The sequence below is a fragment of the Morus notabilis genome, unplaced genomic scaffold (assembly GCF_000414095.1).
Source record: "Morus notabilis unplaced genomic scaffold, ASM41409v2 Scaffold1285, whole genome shotgun sequence".
Classification (NCBI taxonomy): Eukaryota; Viridiplantae; Streptophyta; class Magnoliopsida; order Rosales; family Moraceae; genus Morus; species Morus notabilis.
In genome coordinates, this window is record NW_010362783.1 from 380,163 (window position 1) to 397,519 (window position 17,357).

Here is a 17,357-nt window from a genome sequence, read left to right on the forward strand (position 1 = left end):
GAGAAAATGTCAATCCGTTACTAATTTAAAATTTTTAAATCCAATGAATTGGATTAGATTATGCATATTGGTGGATTCGATGAACACTCCTATACTTCGGTGAGAAAGAAAAAGAAACATGAATAATGTTATTATGCATGAGTAGTGTAATTAATAGAATGTGAGTCCCGCTATTAGATAGTTTTGCTTAACACTAGTAGTGTTCTTGAGCATTTTTCAAATAACATTGTCACTTTTAAAAAAAAATTTGTCACCCCATGCATCTATTGTTTGACATTAGACTCCACTGTTTTATTTTCTATTTAAATAATAATATATCATGTTAAAAAAGTCCACATGTTAAACTATAAATGCATAGAGTAATATAAAGAGTAATGCTATAATTTTTCTTATGAACATATTTTATTGAGACAAATAATAGAGCTGCCATTAAATTATAGGTTGTGTCACAAAATGCCCTCAAATTTCAATCTGTAATATACATTCCTCGAACTTCAAAAGTCTTGTAGAATTTCCCCTTCAGTTAAATTGTTTACGGAAATTGATAGGTGACTCGCACGTAAGGGTGTTCAAAAAATCCGTCAAACCGCGAAAACCACTAAATTTAAACCAAACCAAACCAAATTGTTAATTATTTTTGAATTATTGGGTGGTTTAGTCGGGTTTTTAATCTAATTTTTTGAGTAATTTAGGTTGTGATTCGGACTCCTCAAACCGCCTAATAATCTACCCAAAAATATTCATATATCATTTTTAAAATTTTAAAATGTTTTTTTATGTTTATTTTAGTTTTTATTGGTCATAATGAAAGTTCTACACTTATAAAATACACATTATCATATTTTTATTGGTTTGTATTAAAACTTCAAATGGTGAACTTTTAGACATTTGTTATTTTTTAGTTATATTGCAAACTTAAATCTTATTTTTATTTTTATTGATTAACAATTTTATAATTTTTATGAATTGTTAAAACTTTTTAGTCTTAAACTTAAACCGCCTAAACCAAACTGCTTATGAGTGATTTGGTTCAATTTAATTTTTGTTAAAATATCAAACGGCCTAAAAGGAAAAAATATTTTTGATTTGGTTGATGATTTTTAAAAAAACTGCTCAAACCGACCACGAACACTCATACTCGCGCGTGATGACAATTTTGAGGGCATTTTAATAATTACACTAATAAACACATTATTGAGTTTTTTTTCTCCTTTTTTACTCTTTTAAGCCCCTATATTTTTCCCTCAAATTTATGCAAAACCCTAAAATTACCGCATACTCAACTACAGCACAAGAAAGCGAGAAATTGACATCGGTGAAGGATCCTCATAAGAGACTAAAATCCTTAATCACGATTAGTATTAATTTAATTGTAAGTTGTGGATGAATATTAGTGGTTTTTAGTATTTCTTTTTAGACGTTGGATGCTTGATTTTTGGTTAATATTCACTGTTGGCTGTAATTGATGAACCAAAAAAACTTCTTACTTCTATTGTTTTCTATTGTTATTGTTGGCTGTTACTTGTTTCGTAACTTAAGTTAAAATTTAAATTTTATTTTTACAGTATTTTCTTAAAAAAAAATTTAAATTTCACTTTTTATTATAACATTTTTTTCTTATAAATACAATTCAAGTTTTTAACTTGAATTATAAAACAAACACCCTTAATTATATTTACCCTTATTTTAGGGAGCAACTTTTGTAATTATACACTCAATTCACTCACTTTTGTTACGACTTCACGTTGCGTGTCAATTTTCATAAATGATTTAACACAAAAAAAATGTACAAGACTTCTAAAGATCGGAATACAGATAAACAATGACCTAAAATTCGAAAGGCAACAATGCAATTAGCCCTAATTGTTATATAAGTTTTGTTCATTTCGTCAATTTGAGTTTAGAATTTGAGTTTTATAACAGTAAAAAAATTTTAAAAATAATCATATTTAATTTTTTTATTACAATAAAATTTTTTTTATATAAAATTACATTTTAATTCGAATTAAAAATTAAATCAGTAAATTAAACTAAACGGACACATAATTGTATCGTTATGTTATAATATCTGTATTTTGTTCCCATATTTCTAGCATCTGACACGCAATAAGCGCACAGTCACAGGATACGTTTCCGTACGCAGTGAGTTTACAATTCCAAAAAAAAAAAAAACAAAACAAAAAATGAAAATGAAAATGAAAAGTCCCGCCATTTCCAATATCGCTCTCTGCCGCTCTGTTTTAAAGACATCTCTCCCCCTCTCTCTCTCTCTGTCTCCACTCTCTTTCTCTCTCTATTTTTCAGTCGCTGTCCGCCCTCTCCCTCCCTCCCGGTGGCTCGTCGCTCCGACCACGGGCGAAACCAGATTATTTAAAAGCTCAGAACCAGAAATGATCATTTCGCTTCTAGGGTTTGTGAATGTACTTCGAATCATTTGCTTTAAGCGAATTTGAAATATGTGTCGCGTCGCATTTGGAAGGTGCATTGCTTCATCTTTCTCACATTGTTTGGTTCATAAACAAGTTCGAATTTTTGTTCCAATATTCATTTTTGGTACAAATTTTTGTGATGCTTTTTGAAGGAAACAGTTTAGGCGCAGCGGAGTAATCAACGAATCACTGATTCAGTGATGGTGCAAGAGTAATGATTCCACAACTCTCTTTTCTTCCATTTTTTTCTAATTTTTAGTTTTTTTTTTTAATTTCGATTGGTGATGACAATATATTGTCATTATTGCTATTAATCATTGTTTAAATTTTCGAGAACAATCTTCTATGCATTGGGTATATATGTTTCTTTTTTGATTTTATTTTAATTTTGAGGGGTTTTTTTTTTGGTGGGCTTATTATAATGTGTGAAAGAAGCAGTTGGAGAAGAGAAGGTGTGGAAACTGTGCAGATTCCAAAAGTGAATTTGTCGCAACATCTTGAGGCACATGAACATTTCATAAACCAAAAGAAGTTTCTAAGTTCCAATTTCCTTTTCTCTTTACAAACTCAAAAGCCTCCAATCGCAGACCAAGACCCAATGGCTACAAGGTTTGATTCGTCCTCAAATGGTGTTTTTATTTTTCTACTTTTACTTTCTCGTTCAAAAAGATTATCTACAAGATGAGAACTTGATTTTTTTGTGTTAATACTAGTCCTCCATTATCTAGTTGATGTTAAGGGCCCGTTTGGTTCATAGATTTGAACAAAAATTTAAATTTTGTGTGAGAAAACATTGACAGCAATTCGAACCCATAAAACAAACGGGGGCTAAGAAGTTTTAGTTTCCGGGGTTTTGGCGGAAGCTTTGGTGCTGTGGCTGGAAAGCAACAAAATTAGTTTTGAAGATAGTCTTTAAAGAAAGGCTTTAATAGAGGATGGAATTTGATGCTGGGTGTTTAGGTGGATTTTGTATGCTTAGAGGCCTTAAAAAATTTCCCATTTATTTCAAGTTTCAATTTATGAATTGATCACCGTTTGAAACTCAATTGCCTTGCTATTCCCTTCTGTCGGCAGTAATTTATAATTAAAAGTTTCCTTTAGTTGATAATTTGTGGATATATGTACATCTATCGAACTATGATCTGATGCTGAAGGTGTAACAAGTTTATTCATTTTTGAAAGTTGTGAACACGAAATTGAAATGGGAACTGATTTTTCTAATTCTTATTCCACCACTTTAGGTTACACGGTACAGGCAATATGTAGATACAATTCTATAGCTATTTTAGGAAAGAACATGTACACCTATTCCAAAATTAAATGACAACATGTATAGCTGTACTGATTTAAATTAAAAAAATAGTCAACAACCTAAACAAGGTAAAAATCCTAACTAATTGCACCAGATCCACAAATCTTTCAACAAGTTCGAACTATGTGCTTCTGTTTTCACTCTCATAAATACCCCATTTGTGTGTTTTCAGTTTTGCAGCCTGTCAAAGTCAGAGTATTCAACGATCACAACTTGAAAAGGTATAGAACGTTCTGCTTGCATTCCTGGAGTAGTTTGATTTTTTTTTTTTGGGAAGTGGATTAGTTCGATGTTAACTATGATTTCTTGGATTACCATTTTAAGTTATGTATTCAATGAGTTCTAGTTATTTTACTATCAGTGAAGGATGAGATAAATTGGGTTGCATTTGTTCGGGAGCAAGATCAGGAAAACTTTAGAAAAACAACAATCAGTTGGTATTTAGTTAAATTATTGGTTGTGATATTATTGTTTTCAATTTTCACTCGTTCTGAAAGTCAGAGTTGTTGCCCTCATTGTTACTTTTTTGTTTTTGTTCTTTCCTTTTCAATGGGATTTTTTTTTTTTAAAAGAAACAGATGTTTTAATGAGAAGTAATTTGTGTCATTTTGCTCTTATTATTATTATTATTATTATTATTTTTACAAGCTCTTAAGTCTTCTCTGTTTTTTCCCCCTTAAAGTTAAACTCAGCCCTGTTTCAGCACTGCAGCTTATTAATGCAAATTTGGCAGGCTTGGCATGTTCTTTCCAGCATGCAGATTTCTTGCAGGAGTTATGTTAAACCTGGGAAAACCATACACGTAAAGAATTTGAACACTGAAAACTCTCCGGATGTTTGTAAAACTACCTTGCAATGTTCAAATGACATTGATAGAGGTTCTGGACGTAACCAAACACACCAATATTTTGGTTCAGCGAATGCCAGTGTTAGTGAATCTACAAGTCACACAAGCCGTTATTTCCCATCAAGTAATGCTAAATGTGCAGAAGCAGGAAAAAGTGTTGGAGGGCAGAGTCAGATCAGAGCATCAATGGTCTACAATTCTCATCATCAAGTTTTAGCTGGATCTGTCAGCAATTATAATGTTCATACCAGCCAAATAAAACAATCTGGAACAGGTTTGGTCAGTGACATGGATGACGACGAGATACTTGAGGTAATTTCTTTTTGACAAGTGTTAAGGGTAAATCATACATTTATTATACCTGTGGGATTAAAAAAGAATTGCAATTAGCTATTTGAGGCTAGCTCAAGTGGTTGGGTATGTGAGTGTGCGATCCAAGATTCAAATCCTCGCTGTTTCATCTCTTCTTAATATAGTGGGAGCCATATGCCCCATGGTGTTTCAAGGAAAAATAAAAGAATTACAATTGGTTGGTCTAATTACGTAACTAAGTAGTTTAAGTTTTGGGTGTGTTTAGGCTCTTTTATTTCATTGTCAAATCTTTTTATTCTTTTAAAGTATTCATGTATCTCAACTTATTGTGCGTGTTTGGAACCATTTTTGAAAACGGTTTTTACGTATTTTGAGAAGCCAAAAATGAAAATGAAAACGAAACGACGTTTGTTTAGCAGATGTTTTGAAAGTGAAAATGAAAACGAAAATAGTGAGAATGGTTTTTGTGAAGGAATTAGAAAACAATTGAATGTTGTTTTCACTTTTCCGTTTTCATATTTGAGTACTTATCAACAATATTATAATATATTAATTAATAAACATGATTTAACTTTTTTATTATATTCAAAACAATCTCTTAAAAAACCAATCAAACGCAATTTCAAAATTGGTCCCAGAATGATTCTCAAAACAAGCTCATTTTTACTTTTTATTGAAAACAAAATCATTTGCCTACACTATATATTAGAGTTGTAAAGAAGTAAAGCGTCTAATCTTCTTAATTTTTTTTTAAATTACTCGTGTGATCTCAATTTGTAATGGTTCTTGCCAATGTTATGCTATCAGTGCTGTAACCCAGTAGAATACGACATTATAGCAGGAGATAAACTTTTAATACCAAGTACTTGTGACATTTCTCGCATTAACATGTTGTGATGTTAGAGTTGTGAAAGTCAGTCATGATGCTGTTATTGCCGTTACTATTACTCCTCCTACTGCTACTATTACTACTTCCTCACATAAGTGTTATCATTCATCTGTCACATTTATTTAATTTGGGCTGCAGAATATTGATGTGGACCAAATAGTGGAACAATATCAATCAACCTGCACACCTCAGCCATCAATGTCAAAGCTTCCTCCCATTACTCCATCTATAGATAAGAGTAATTTTATGGGACACGAGTCTTGTTTGCCACCAGAATTGTGCTCAATTTGCAGTCATGGTTTTAAGGTAATATGTATTATCTGCACTATTGCCATCTCATCTTTAGCTAACTTGACGTACCTAATTCGTGAATTTTCATACAGCTAGGGACTTGCCCAGAAGCTGCATGTCATTTGCAGGAAATGAAAGATATGCTTATAACCATATCAAATGAACTCATTGATAATTTTAATGACCTAAGTCCGGCACACATGGAGAAGCTTCGCCAGAACAGGTTTGTATCCATCCTTCTTCACCAGTGTATTTGGTTGCTAAATTCAAAACCAATATTTGGTTGCTAAATTCAAAACCAAATACAAGGAATAAACAAGTGAATGGAAAAAATTGATGGAATAATGGAATCTTTATGGATCAAGTCCTATTGCTTGTATTGTTCATTGCTATTATTGTTGGAAAATACTCTCTGATCATGTAATTGGAGATATGAGTTGAGTAAACATTTCCATCCTTAGGTTGGAGCTAAATAAACAAATTCAGCAGCTTGAGAGATATCTTCGCCCCAATTCTGTAGTTGAAGAAAGACAAAAATCACATTTTTCTACATCGACTACTCCCAGATCATTCCAGTATGAAGCACCTCAAGCAGGATCCTCCTGGACTGAACCCTCGAGATTTAATGCCCAGGTTCATCTACGTAATGAGCCGGGACTGTATGAGAGTCATAATCCATCATCAATTTCATTCTCTTCCATAGATAGGGAACCATACATTCCAAAGTTTTCTGAAGTTAGCTATATTGAAGGTTCTAATGACAAAAAGTGGAGTAGTGGGAATTTCTCGTGGACAAAGAAATTGGAGGTGCTCAGCTGCATTATTCTCGATTTTGATATTTGCATTAATTTTTTTCGCTGTGATTATTGTCTGATGCAAGCCAACCAATTTCAGGCCAATAACAAGAAAGTGTTTGGAAATCACTCCTTCCGCCCCAACCAAAGGGAGGTAATTAATGCTACAATGAGTGGCTATGATGTTTTTGTTCTAATGCCGACTGGAGGGGGTAAAAGCTTGACATATCAGGTAATTTTTTTCTTAAAGTCCTTATTTGTTATGGTCCTTTCACTCGTTGGCTATTGTTTTGTCATTTGAAATTTGTGCCACACTTGTTTGGTAATGCATAGTTCATTGGTTCAGCTTATGATGCAATATTTTTTTTTTTTAACCAAGGAGATATGCTTCTAACTTATCTTTTTCTTCAAGAATTCATTCTATGTTGACAGTAAGAAATGAATATTTTAGAGCTGCTATCTTTGCAGCTCCCCGCTCTTATATGTCCAGGGATAACATTGGTAGTTTGTCCACTGGTCTCACTCATTCAAGATCAAATAATGCATTTATTACAGGTAGTCTTCATCAGTGATATGTCTAGTTTTCAGTGGGGTTTCAACTTATCTTATTTCACGTCGTCTTATGTGATAAACATTCATTTATGACTTCCTTTCTGAGCGTTTTCTAGGCAAATATACCTGCTGCATACTTGAGTGCCAACATGGAATGGACAGAACAACAAGAGATCTTTAGAGAACTTGCTTCTGATTATTGTAAATACAAGCTGTTATATGTCACGCCTGAGAAAGTTGCCAAGTAAGTGTTTTTTTTTTTTTCAAATAAAAATGTATTCTTTCGATTGTAGCATTCTGGCTTACACTGTTTAATTGAATCGTATGCCGTACCTCAGTGGCAATCCACTTCAGTATCACTTATTAGTTACCGAAAGCAATTGAAGAAACAAAGGTTTTTTTTACTTTAAAATAACGACACTAAATTTACAAATTTATAATCTCCTTCTCAGTGTTCATGCAGAAGGTAGAATGTGAATTGATAGTTGGCCATTTGTTTCTGCAACGGCAAAGTGGCTAGAAACTTTTGAAACAATCTTTTGAAAGAAGCCTGTTTTTTGTGGGCCTCTGTCAATTTGGGACGCCCAAAGTGTGAAACTGGCCCGGCCCATATTCTTTTTTTTTGGGGTGGGCTGGGCCAGCCTTTATGACCATGTGCTGGCCTAGTCCAGCCAGGAAAGCCCGCATTTTTATAAGGATGAATCTAAAGCAGTTTTCTAAAAACCCGACTGAGTTAGGCTTTCAGGCCTAGATCTTCGGCCTAGGGTCAAAGAACTGGGCTTCAGGCTGGCCAGCTTTAGCCTTCGCCGCATAATGCAATTCCTTATTGTTGGATAAGCTTGGTTTTGGTTCTAATATGGTAATCTTGACGAATACTTTGAAAGTGTATGGGTCAAGATCTTTACCTTTTACTCTTGATTCATAACTTTTTTAGTCAAATAATTACACTAACAAAAAGATATTTATTAAGAATAAGAGATAAAGATCCATGCAATCTCAATAGTAAATTGTCCATTTTTTCGTTCTAATAAGATGTCTAAAGCCATGTGGAAAAGTCAAAAAATTGTGCTCTTTCTTGGCCTCGGTTTTGGCGTCTCAAGACAAAGAGTATAAGCATTTTACTTTATCTTTAATACAGTTAAGTTGGCGGGATGATTTGAATCTTTGTGAGATTTTTGTATGTTTCCATTTTAACTAGCTTTATCTAGGGTGTTTTCGAATTTTTTTCCTTCTCTTTTTGAGGATCTCCCTTCTTCGTCACTTTGTGTGGTTGTTTTTTTTTTTTTTTTTTTTTTTTTTTAAAAAAACTTTTTTTTTTTTTTTGATCAATAAACGTTTCTTTGTTTATTATAAAGAAAAAAAAAACTATGGACGATTTGAGTGGAAAGAAATAGTAGAACTTTAGATGGAGACTGAATCTCTTTGAAAAAGAAAATACTCAGCTTCCTTGCGAGCCTTCACTGAAAAAGCCATTAAAGATTTTTCCTTTTCTTTTATTGTTTTGGATTGGAAAGATGTGATGGGCTGATAAGAGGTTATGAGCTTCAGGTTTTTCTGTTCTCTGAGTTTTTTTTATTTTTTTATTAGCTTTCTTGGGGACTTCTTGTCCTCTTTCCTTTGTATTAATTTCTATTATTAATAAAGAATTCTTGGCATTTCTTAGTTTTTTCCTTGGATATATCAATAAAAATCCCACGCCTTCGTTGCATTGCACTTGCAGGTCGTCCCTAAAACTCTTCATATGCCCAACCTTGAAATTGTTTTAGTTTAACCAGTTTCCCTATATCCACTAAACATAGAATTTACAAATTGGTTTATCTTAACTTTTATCAGTTCCTCTCACCTCAATTATGAGACACAACCTTGTTAGCAGCCAAGGTAATTGCAAATTGAAACGAATGCTTAAGCACGAATAACGCATAATTATTAAAGTTTTCTCCCAACTGCAGAAGTGACGTTCTTGTGCGCCACCTTGGGAGTTTACATTCTCGTGAATTGCTTGCTAGGATTGTTATCGATGAAGCTCATTGTGTGAGTCAGTGGGGGCATGATTTTAGACCAGATTATCAGGTTGTGGCCTCCTAATAATTTTTATTTATGCTCTCTCTCTCTCTCTCCATAGACACACATACACACTCTGTTAATTCTTATACTCAATATAAACTGTAAAATGTCAGGGTCTTGGTATCTTGAAACAAAAGTTCCCAAATACACCAGTGTTAGCTTTAACTGCTACTGCAACAGCCAGTGTAAAGGAAGATGTTGTGCAAGCTCTTGGTCTTGTCAACTGCATTGTTTTCCGGCAAAGTTTTAACCGTTCAAACTTGTGGCAAGTATTGGATGCTGTTAAATTCTTTTCAATGTGGCAGGAATAGTTTAATTTAAGCCCTCATTCAAAATTGAAAACAGTTAGTTTATTTTGTATTTCGCAGGTATTCTGTCATTCCAAAGACTAAGAAGTGTTTGGATGACATCGACAAGTTCATCAAAGAAAACCATTATGATGAATGTGGAATCATTTATTGTCTTTCCAGAATGGACTGTGAAAAAGCTGCTGAAAAATTGCAGGTGTGACTTAAGTGTAATACTTCCATCTTGAATTAGGGGCTCCCATGTATTTCAATATTCAATTATGTGATGCCATATTACTTACAAATTTTACTCCCCGTAATGATTACTTCCTTTAACTGTGTGGAAAAGTGAAATCCATATAGCCGACCCCAATTAAGTTGGGATTAAGGTTTGTTGTTGTTGTTGTAATGATTACTTCCTTTAACTGTGTGGAAAAGTGAAATCCATATAGCCGACCCCAATTAAGTTGGGATTAAGGTTTGTTGTTGTTGTTGTAATGATTACTTCCTTTGTTTTATGCTCCTTGTGGAAAATCTATTTATCATTGCTCCATTCATAATATGTTAAATCCTGTCAGTTTGTGTGAATTTTACCTTTTTCCTGTAGTAACCTTTGTCTGTAAGGGATTATTCAAGGCGGACCTTGAAAATTACAGAATTTAAATCTTTTAACAGATAGAAAATGAAGCCATGGGTAGATAACAATCTGTTGTTTCACTTAGACATTGAACATAATGGGTTATGTTTCATTAAGAGTTCATTTAATTCTTGTGCAGGAATGTGGGCATAAAGCTGCATTTTACCATGGTACTATGGAACTCTCTCAACGTGCCTTTGTACAAAATCAATGGAGCAAAGACGAAATAAACATAATTTGTGCTACAGTGGCATTTGGAATGGGTACGTGCTGATTGCAGTTTTGATTAATTAAACTCGACCATTGACTAACATTAAGACTTCCAGGTATCAATAAACCAGATGTTCGCTTTGTAATTCACCATTCTCTCCCAAAATCTATTGAAGGATATCATCAGGTACTGAAACAAAAATTAGTTGATACACTTTAGATTGAATTATAGTTGTTTGAAATTTGAAATTTAAACTGTCTATTTTCATTTTTTAATTTTATCATTGACTTTATTAGCTTACTGTTTGGTTTTAGTTAAGAGAGGACCATGTATGTATTTTGTTAGCTAATTGGACCGCTATTGATCAGGAGTGTGGTCGAGCTGGTAGAGATGGTCAGCGTTCATCTTGTGTGTTGTATTACAGTTACAGTGACTTTGTAAGTTGTTCTCATGAAATTACTACGTGTATACATATTGGTTACTCTACTGTACACTAGATAAGTTGCAGTATTCCTCCGGGGAAAAAAAAAGAATAAGTTGCAGATTGCTAAGATTTCAAGACTGGCATCTTTTTCTTTTGTTTTTTATATTTATAATTATTTCTGTTTGCATTTTATCTTGCAGATACGAGTCAAACATATGATTAGCCAAGGTGTCATAGAGCAAAGTCCTTTCACATCTCGGAAAAATGGTGTTAATGCAATGAACTCGGGAGGAATACTAGAAACTAATACTGAAAATCTTTTAAGAATGGTAATTGATGGAGGTTTCAAGTTATACTTTTTGCCATTCCATCCTGTTACATTCACTTTATGTTTAGATCAAAATGTTCTAAATAAAGTAATATGACCTATTTCAGGTCAGTTACTGTGAAAATGATGTTGATTGTCGACGTCTTCTACAACTTATCCATTTTGGGGAGAAGTTTGATTCTGCAGCCTGCAAAAAAACTTGTGATAATTGTTTGAAAGTCAAAAGCTTTGTTGACAAGGATGTCACTGAGATGGCAAAGCATTTGGTTTGTGACCTTGTTGGTTTACTTTTTAAGATGTCATATTTGTTTGTAGTGATTACTGTTGCTTCGAATTAACATATCATATTTCTTGTATCTTATATTGGCTACTTTTTCACGTGTTGTTCTCATAGGTTGAACTAGTGAAGTTAACAGGGGGGCAGCATTCATCATCTCATATTTTGGAAGTCTACAGGGGCTCCTTGAGCCAAATTGTGAGTTCTTGTAAGAAATGTATGATGCTTTCGGTGTACTGTCATTAATTTTTTAGTCTTAATTGTATATCTGTAATGTCAAAAATAGGTCAAGAAACATAAACATGAAATTATAAGACTCCATGGGGCTGGAAAACATCTAGCCAAGGGAGAAGCTTCCCGTATTTTGCGTTATCTTGTTACTGAGGATATTCTTGTGGAGGAAGTAAGGAAAAGTGATGTTTATGGATCTGTATCCTCAGTACTAAAGGTACTTGAAGGAAATCCTTTTCTTCATATATAATGTCTGAAAGATCAAGGGCTTGTTTGGAAGATATACTCAAACCATGATTCTTGATTCTGACGTTTGGAATTCAAAGTTTTTGTGAGAGGAAAATACTGTAGCAGAATCAATGATTTGAGTTTTTGAGTATATGAAACAAACGGGCCCCAAGAAATTGGTTCTTCTTGTGTCCTTTTATCATCACTTATCCATGATGACGGTTCACATTTGCTGACAGGTGAACCAGTCCAAAGCATATGATCTCTGCTCTGGTAGGAGGACAATTGTATTAAGGTTGACTCTACTGCCTGCTTTCTTTCTCAAACTTCAAAATTGGTACTCCTTTTGGTTGTTTTGAATCAATATTACATTGACATGTCGAAGATAAAATCTCTGAATCAGCAATGCACATTCATTATGTCTACACTTTACTTACCAACAAAATCCATGCCTGATGACTCTCACCTGGGGCAAAGTGCTAACATAGTTTAAGAATGTGTACTTTTTGTTCTTTTTGCTTTTATGAGTTATTAAACAGCATCACACTGCTAATTCATAGAAGTTATTCAATATATAACTTGGATATGATCCTGTTCCGTCCAACCAAAGATATATTTTATGTTGTTTGTTATTCAAACTTTATTAATGGGGGGGAGCTGAAACAGCTGGATTGTATTTTTTAGCAATCTCTGCACCAAACTCAACTAATTCCAGTATACAAGTTGACTCAATAATTGAATTTCTTGGCTTCTCTTAGTAGGACCTGTGGTCAAAGTTACCAAGTTATAAAGTTGTTATCCAGGTTACCTTTTCAATGAAATTTCCTTGGCTTCTCTTACTGGGACATGTGGTCAAAGTTACCAAGTTATATAGCTGTTATCTGTCACCTTTTTAATGATTTTTTTCCCTATTAAAAGAACTATATTTTTCTACAAATTCGTTATGGTTCTCTCAGCATGTACTATTGTTGAATATGTTATTTTTGGTTAGTTGGTGAAACTTTAGAGTTTGACAACTTCTGTAGAGTGCTTCAGCAAGGTGTATATTCTGTTTATAGCAGAAGCTTCTCTCTACTAGATAAATTCGCATTTTCTTGTCTTGATCATTTTTTTTTGTCCATCCACTGCACTACTCTTGGCTCACCTACATGCACTACTGCAATTGACGCGGGATTTTTATTCATTTATCTTGTAGGTTCCCTTCTTCTGTAAAAGTTCTTAAAAAGAGTATAGTTGACATTACTCCAGCCAAGGGCTCATTGCTCCACGAGAATCTGAGTCCTAACATTTCTGCTCAACCTCAGTCTGAAGTAGACGTGGTACTTAAATCACATGTCTCTTGTATTTGCATGTTTCATGTGTGGAATAAGTAAACACTCATTTATCTGTGTATGACAAAAGCATGAGTGTTAGATTTACAAATTCTTGTAATATAGAAATACCTTCAACAATAAAATTAATTTCCTTTTCTTTGTTCTTTGTGGCTATGCTATCGAAGAATCTCTCAGCTAAACTATTTCCAGCTTTGCGGAAGCTTCGAGGTGCTCTTGTTAAAGAAGCTGGAGAGGGGGTCATGGCGTACCACATTTTTGTGTAAGCTGCAATTCGCAGTTTCTTTTCTTTTCTATCCTTTTTGTGGTACATGTTGGCATACCTTTTCTTTTTACAGGGATAATACTCTTAAGCAGATGTGCAAAAAGCTTCCCAGGACAAAAGAAGAACTGCTTGAGATACATGGAATTGGCAAGTAAGTTTACAGGTTAATACTATAAATTTTTGTGCCGCTTGCCAAGCCGACATGTTAATGGTCATCTTGTATGTTTCCAAATTAAGGGCTAAGGTAATGAAGTATGGAGATCGAATTCTCGAAACCATTGAATCTGTCATAAAAGAGCACCACAGGAAAGACAAAAACAACAGCAGCAGCAATGAGAGTACTGATTCCATAAAGAAGAGAAGGGGTGGAGATCCGAGTCCGAATTTAGAGGACTTTGAATTTAACAGCACTGGTCGATCGAAGAAAATGGCAACAAAGAAGCAGAACAAAGTTGACGAGACAAGTGACTGCATGGAACAAGACTTTTGCAGCCAGTACATAGGCAATGACCTAGGTTTTGAGAAATATGATATTGAAACTAATGGCTCGGTGAAGACTAATCAGAATGGTGGACGACTCCTGCCGTTATGGTCGACTCTGAAAAACATATGACAATGATGGTGGGCAGGAACAATTAGGCATGCCAACTTTTTGGGCGCTAAATTTATTTCTGAGGAAGAAAATGCAACGACTATCCATTGCAATCTAGACTTCTTGATTCAAGCAAATGTAAAATGAAAAGCAAAAGAAAAAGAAAATGCTCATTTATAACAAGTTTTGTTCCATCATTTGTTGGTACTCTAATGTGGTATGTAGTCATGAAATAAATACGTTTGTTTCACAGGTTATAGACTATTGTTCGCACCTTTTTGTTGGTGTAACCTAAATTGTTGCCTTGAATGCTTCCTTGCATGGGCTGCGTCTGTAGATACATGATACGATGGGCTATAATTTGGTTTTTGGTCGGGTAAGCAATCCTATTCTTAGACCTGCTATTGCTATAGAAAAATCATTTTATCAATGTAATATTCTCGTGTTTCTTGCATAATATATATATATATATATATATATATATATTGTATTTCATTGAATTCCATTTTTCTCCCTTTTATAAAAATTAAACGAAAAGCATTCCCTGTGTTTTAAATTCTTTTAATGAAACTTTCAGCCGGTTAAATTTTTGAAAATATCGGGACTCTGCTCAATAATATGTATTCAGCATTATTGTGAACATTATTAATTAACTAAAAAGAAAATGAAATAGTCGTGGCATGACAACATTATCATGAGAAAGTGGAATAGTTGTGCGCCCTGCGAATAGGTGATGCTTTTAACTTTTGTTTCTTTTCATATTCAACTACAATCGTACGGATACCATTACCTAGAGTTCCTTTCGGGAAAACAACGGAATGAAAATATTGCCTTTAATTTTTCCATGAATAGAAAATAGGCAAAGTGAAATAAGGGATTTTTGTCACCAGTTCGCTTTTCAAAAACAAAAAACAAAAAAACTGTTAGTTTACCGAGAGAAGCAGGGCTCGAAGAACGAGCCGAGCCGTGCAAGAACGCGGGGTTATTTCAAGTAAGCAGCAAGTTTATTCCTTTAGGTTAGGACCGACTACAACAAGCTCGCGACTCTAATAGAAAGAAACGGTAAGCTCTCTGCTCTATTTGCTTGCAATGCTATACCTATCAAAGTGAAGTTGGCGAACGCTTCTGTAACCTTAGACTCATTACGCTGTTCGACTGGATCAACAATAATTTAATACTTTAACACTCTTCTTCACGTGTGGGCTAAACAATTGACAATTGTGTGAGTAAATTAATTGAAAAATCCAACACGTGAATATTTAAACCCGAGATATATTAAAGACCCAACACATGATGACAATTTAAATAGAGATAAATAGTACAATTACGGGAGTTTAAACTCAAGATCTCCTACTCTAATACTATGTTAATTTACCAATCTATCTCAAAAACTTAAACAATTAGGAGATAGACCAACAATAGTTTTAATACTTTAACAAAAACAAGAAGTACCATTGACATTATTTTTAATATTATTATTACCAAGACAATAATTACGGTCTACAAATATTTCCTGTGAGAAACCTGAAGGCAAAGAAAGGATCGAAACAGACCGCTTTATTACATCCAAACATATTTACATATGTTGTTCCCTTGTATTACACCAAAGAAAGAAAGAATTTTGCATTAATAGTTAAAATCTATATCCATAATTTACAACTGCAGTTAATTAAGACACAGCTTTAAATAAAAACTCCTACCATCTACATCTGTGCATTATTTTCTTCTGTACGCCAAATCATACTTCACATGGTATCAGTCAGTTGTGTATACCATGGTCCATGAACACTAACTGATACAGTAGCAGCCACCACTAAAACTTCAGCAGCTTCCACCAGTCTCTTACTCAGTACAGCAGCTCCAACTTGTCGGAGCGCCATCTCAGCTAGTTTTCTTCCATGGGGTCCACTCCCTCCGAGCACGACTCCTCTGGCAGAAGCATAGACAGCTCGGGATACCTTTTCAAATACAGGATCCCCGGCTTGCAAGCTCCTTGCTAACATCCTCGCCATGACCGCCTTCCGTGATTGCAGCTTCTGGACGTCTCCATCTTCGAGACTGTTCACTGAGAACCTACTGATTGATTCAACAATTTCTTCAATACCTGCATCTTCCACAACATCCAAGAGCTCCACTAGTCTCTCTATGCATTCTGACACAATTCCCTCCATATCCCTAGAGCTGTCTATTATTCTCTCACTTACGAGGGTTTGTCGGCAAATAAGAATGCTGCATTTACAGCCACAGATAAGTAAGGCCTAAAAGTATTTACTAACAAAATGCTAAATAGAGAGTAATGCTGGGAATTATGTCAATTACCTGACAGCAGTTACAATAATCTTCTGAAGTTGAGCCTGAACAGCCCTCAGCCTCTGGAGGTTCAGCATAAAAGTTTCGGGCAAAACTTCTTGTGTCAGACCAGTTACACCACTTACCAACTTGAGCAAGCCCAGCCTGACGAGCAAATCAACTCTTTCTCCCTTGCATTCTGGCTGTTGATTACCTGATCAACAAAAGACGACGCAAAATGAGATGATAAAAAAGTATAAGCCAAATTACAGTTGAAAGTTTTTCCTTCTCTAATTTTCACAGGAGGGTAAGCATTCAAACCTGCGGTCTTGGTAGCCCCAGATGCAACAGAAGTCATGTTAGGTTTGACCACAAAGGTTCCACCACTTCTAAGGGTGGTGGAAGGAATCAAGCCATGAGATGAACTTTCATTGTCCAAAGCAGAGAGGGAATGTCCATGTTCTTCCCACTCATGATCTTTGCAATTCCACACAATAGATAGCCATTGCACCGTTAATGGTAGGGAGGAGTATGCGTCAGAGGGAGATCCATAGCGATTGGCAAAAGCATTCTTGAGGTAATCCAAACCAGCGGATCCCTTTAGCAAAGGTTCCATGATTCTTATACGTGCTTTGCTTATCTCTCGCTTAAGCACCTATGAGAATATACATCCATATAACTAATCAATTTACTTCCATATAAATAACAAAAGATTGCTGTTTGCACGTAAATACGTATCTTGTGTGAAAAGTGATGGACCAAAAAAG

At 34.5% G+C, this 17,357-nt stretch overlaps 2 protein-coding genes across 3 annotated transcripts in view; one reads left to right on the forward strand and one right to left on the reverse strand.

The window, feature by feature from the left end:
• The first annotated feature begins 2,412 nt into the window (after positions 1-2,412).
• On the forward strand, positions 2,413-14,685 carry LOC21399756 (ATP-dependent DNA helicase Q-like 4A). The gene is made up of 26 exons (XM_024168679.1): positions 2,413-2,479; positions 2,582-2,640; positions 2,865-3,038; positions 3,914-3,962; positions 4,475-4,900; positions 5,928-6,095; positions 6,173-6,303; positions 6,542-6,887; positions 6,975-7,106; positions 7,343-7,429; positions 7,543-7,670; positions 9,376-9,496; positions 9,604-9,755; positions 9,859-9,994; positions 10,554-10,677; positions 10,741-10,811; positions 10,994-11,062; positions 11,250-11,378; positions 11,485-11,643; positions 11,772-11,852; positions 11,941-12,102; positions 12,353-12,408; positions 13,309-13,432; positions 13,612-13,706; positions 13,783-13,860; positions 13,947-14,685. Exons 2-26 carry the CDS (start codon positions 2,630-2,632, stop codon positions 14,320-14,322), a joined length of 3,585 nt encoding a protein of 1,194 aa, XP_024024447.1. The 5' UTR covers positions 2,413-2,479; positions 2,582-2,629; the 3' UTR covers positions 14,323-14,685.
• Positions 14,686-15,830: 1,145 nt separating this feature from the next.
• The window catches only part of LOC21399757, an 8,225-nt gene continuing 6,698 nt past the window's right edge, over positions 15,831-17,357 (reverse strand). For both annotated transcript variants that reach the window (XM_010102853.2, XM_024168666.1), the window contains 3 exons: positions 16,912-17,245; positions 16,621-16,804; positions 15,831-16,530 (listed from right to left, as the gene is read on the reverse strand). In XM_010102853.2, coding sequence (XP_010101155.1) covers positions 16,047-16,530; positions 16,621-16,804; positions 16,912-17,245 — 1,002 coding nt within the window. In that variant the 3' untranslated portion in view covers positions 15,831-16,046. The remainder of the gene's footprint in view (positions 16,531-16,620; positions 16,805-16,911; positions 17,246-17,357) is intronic.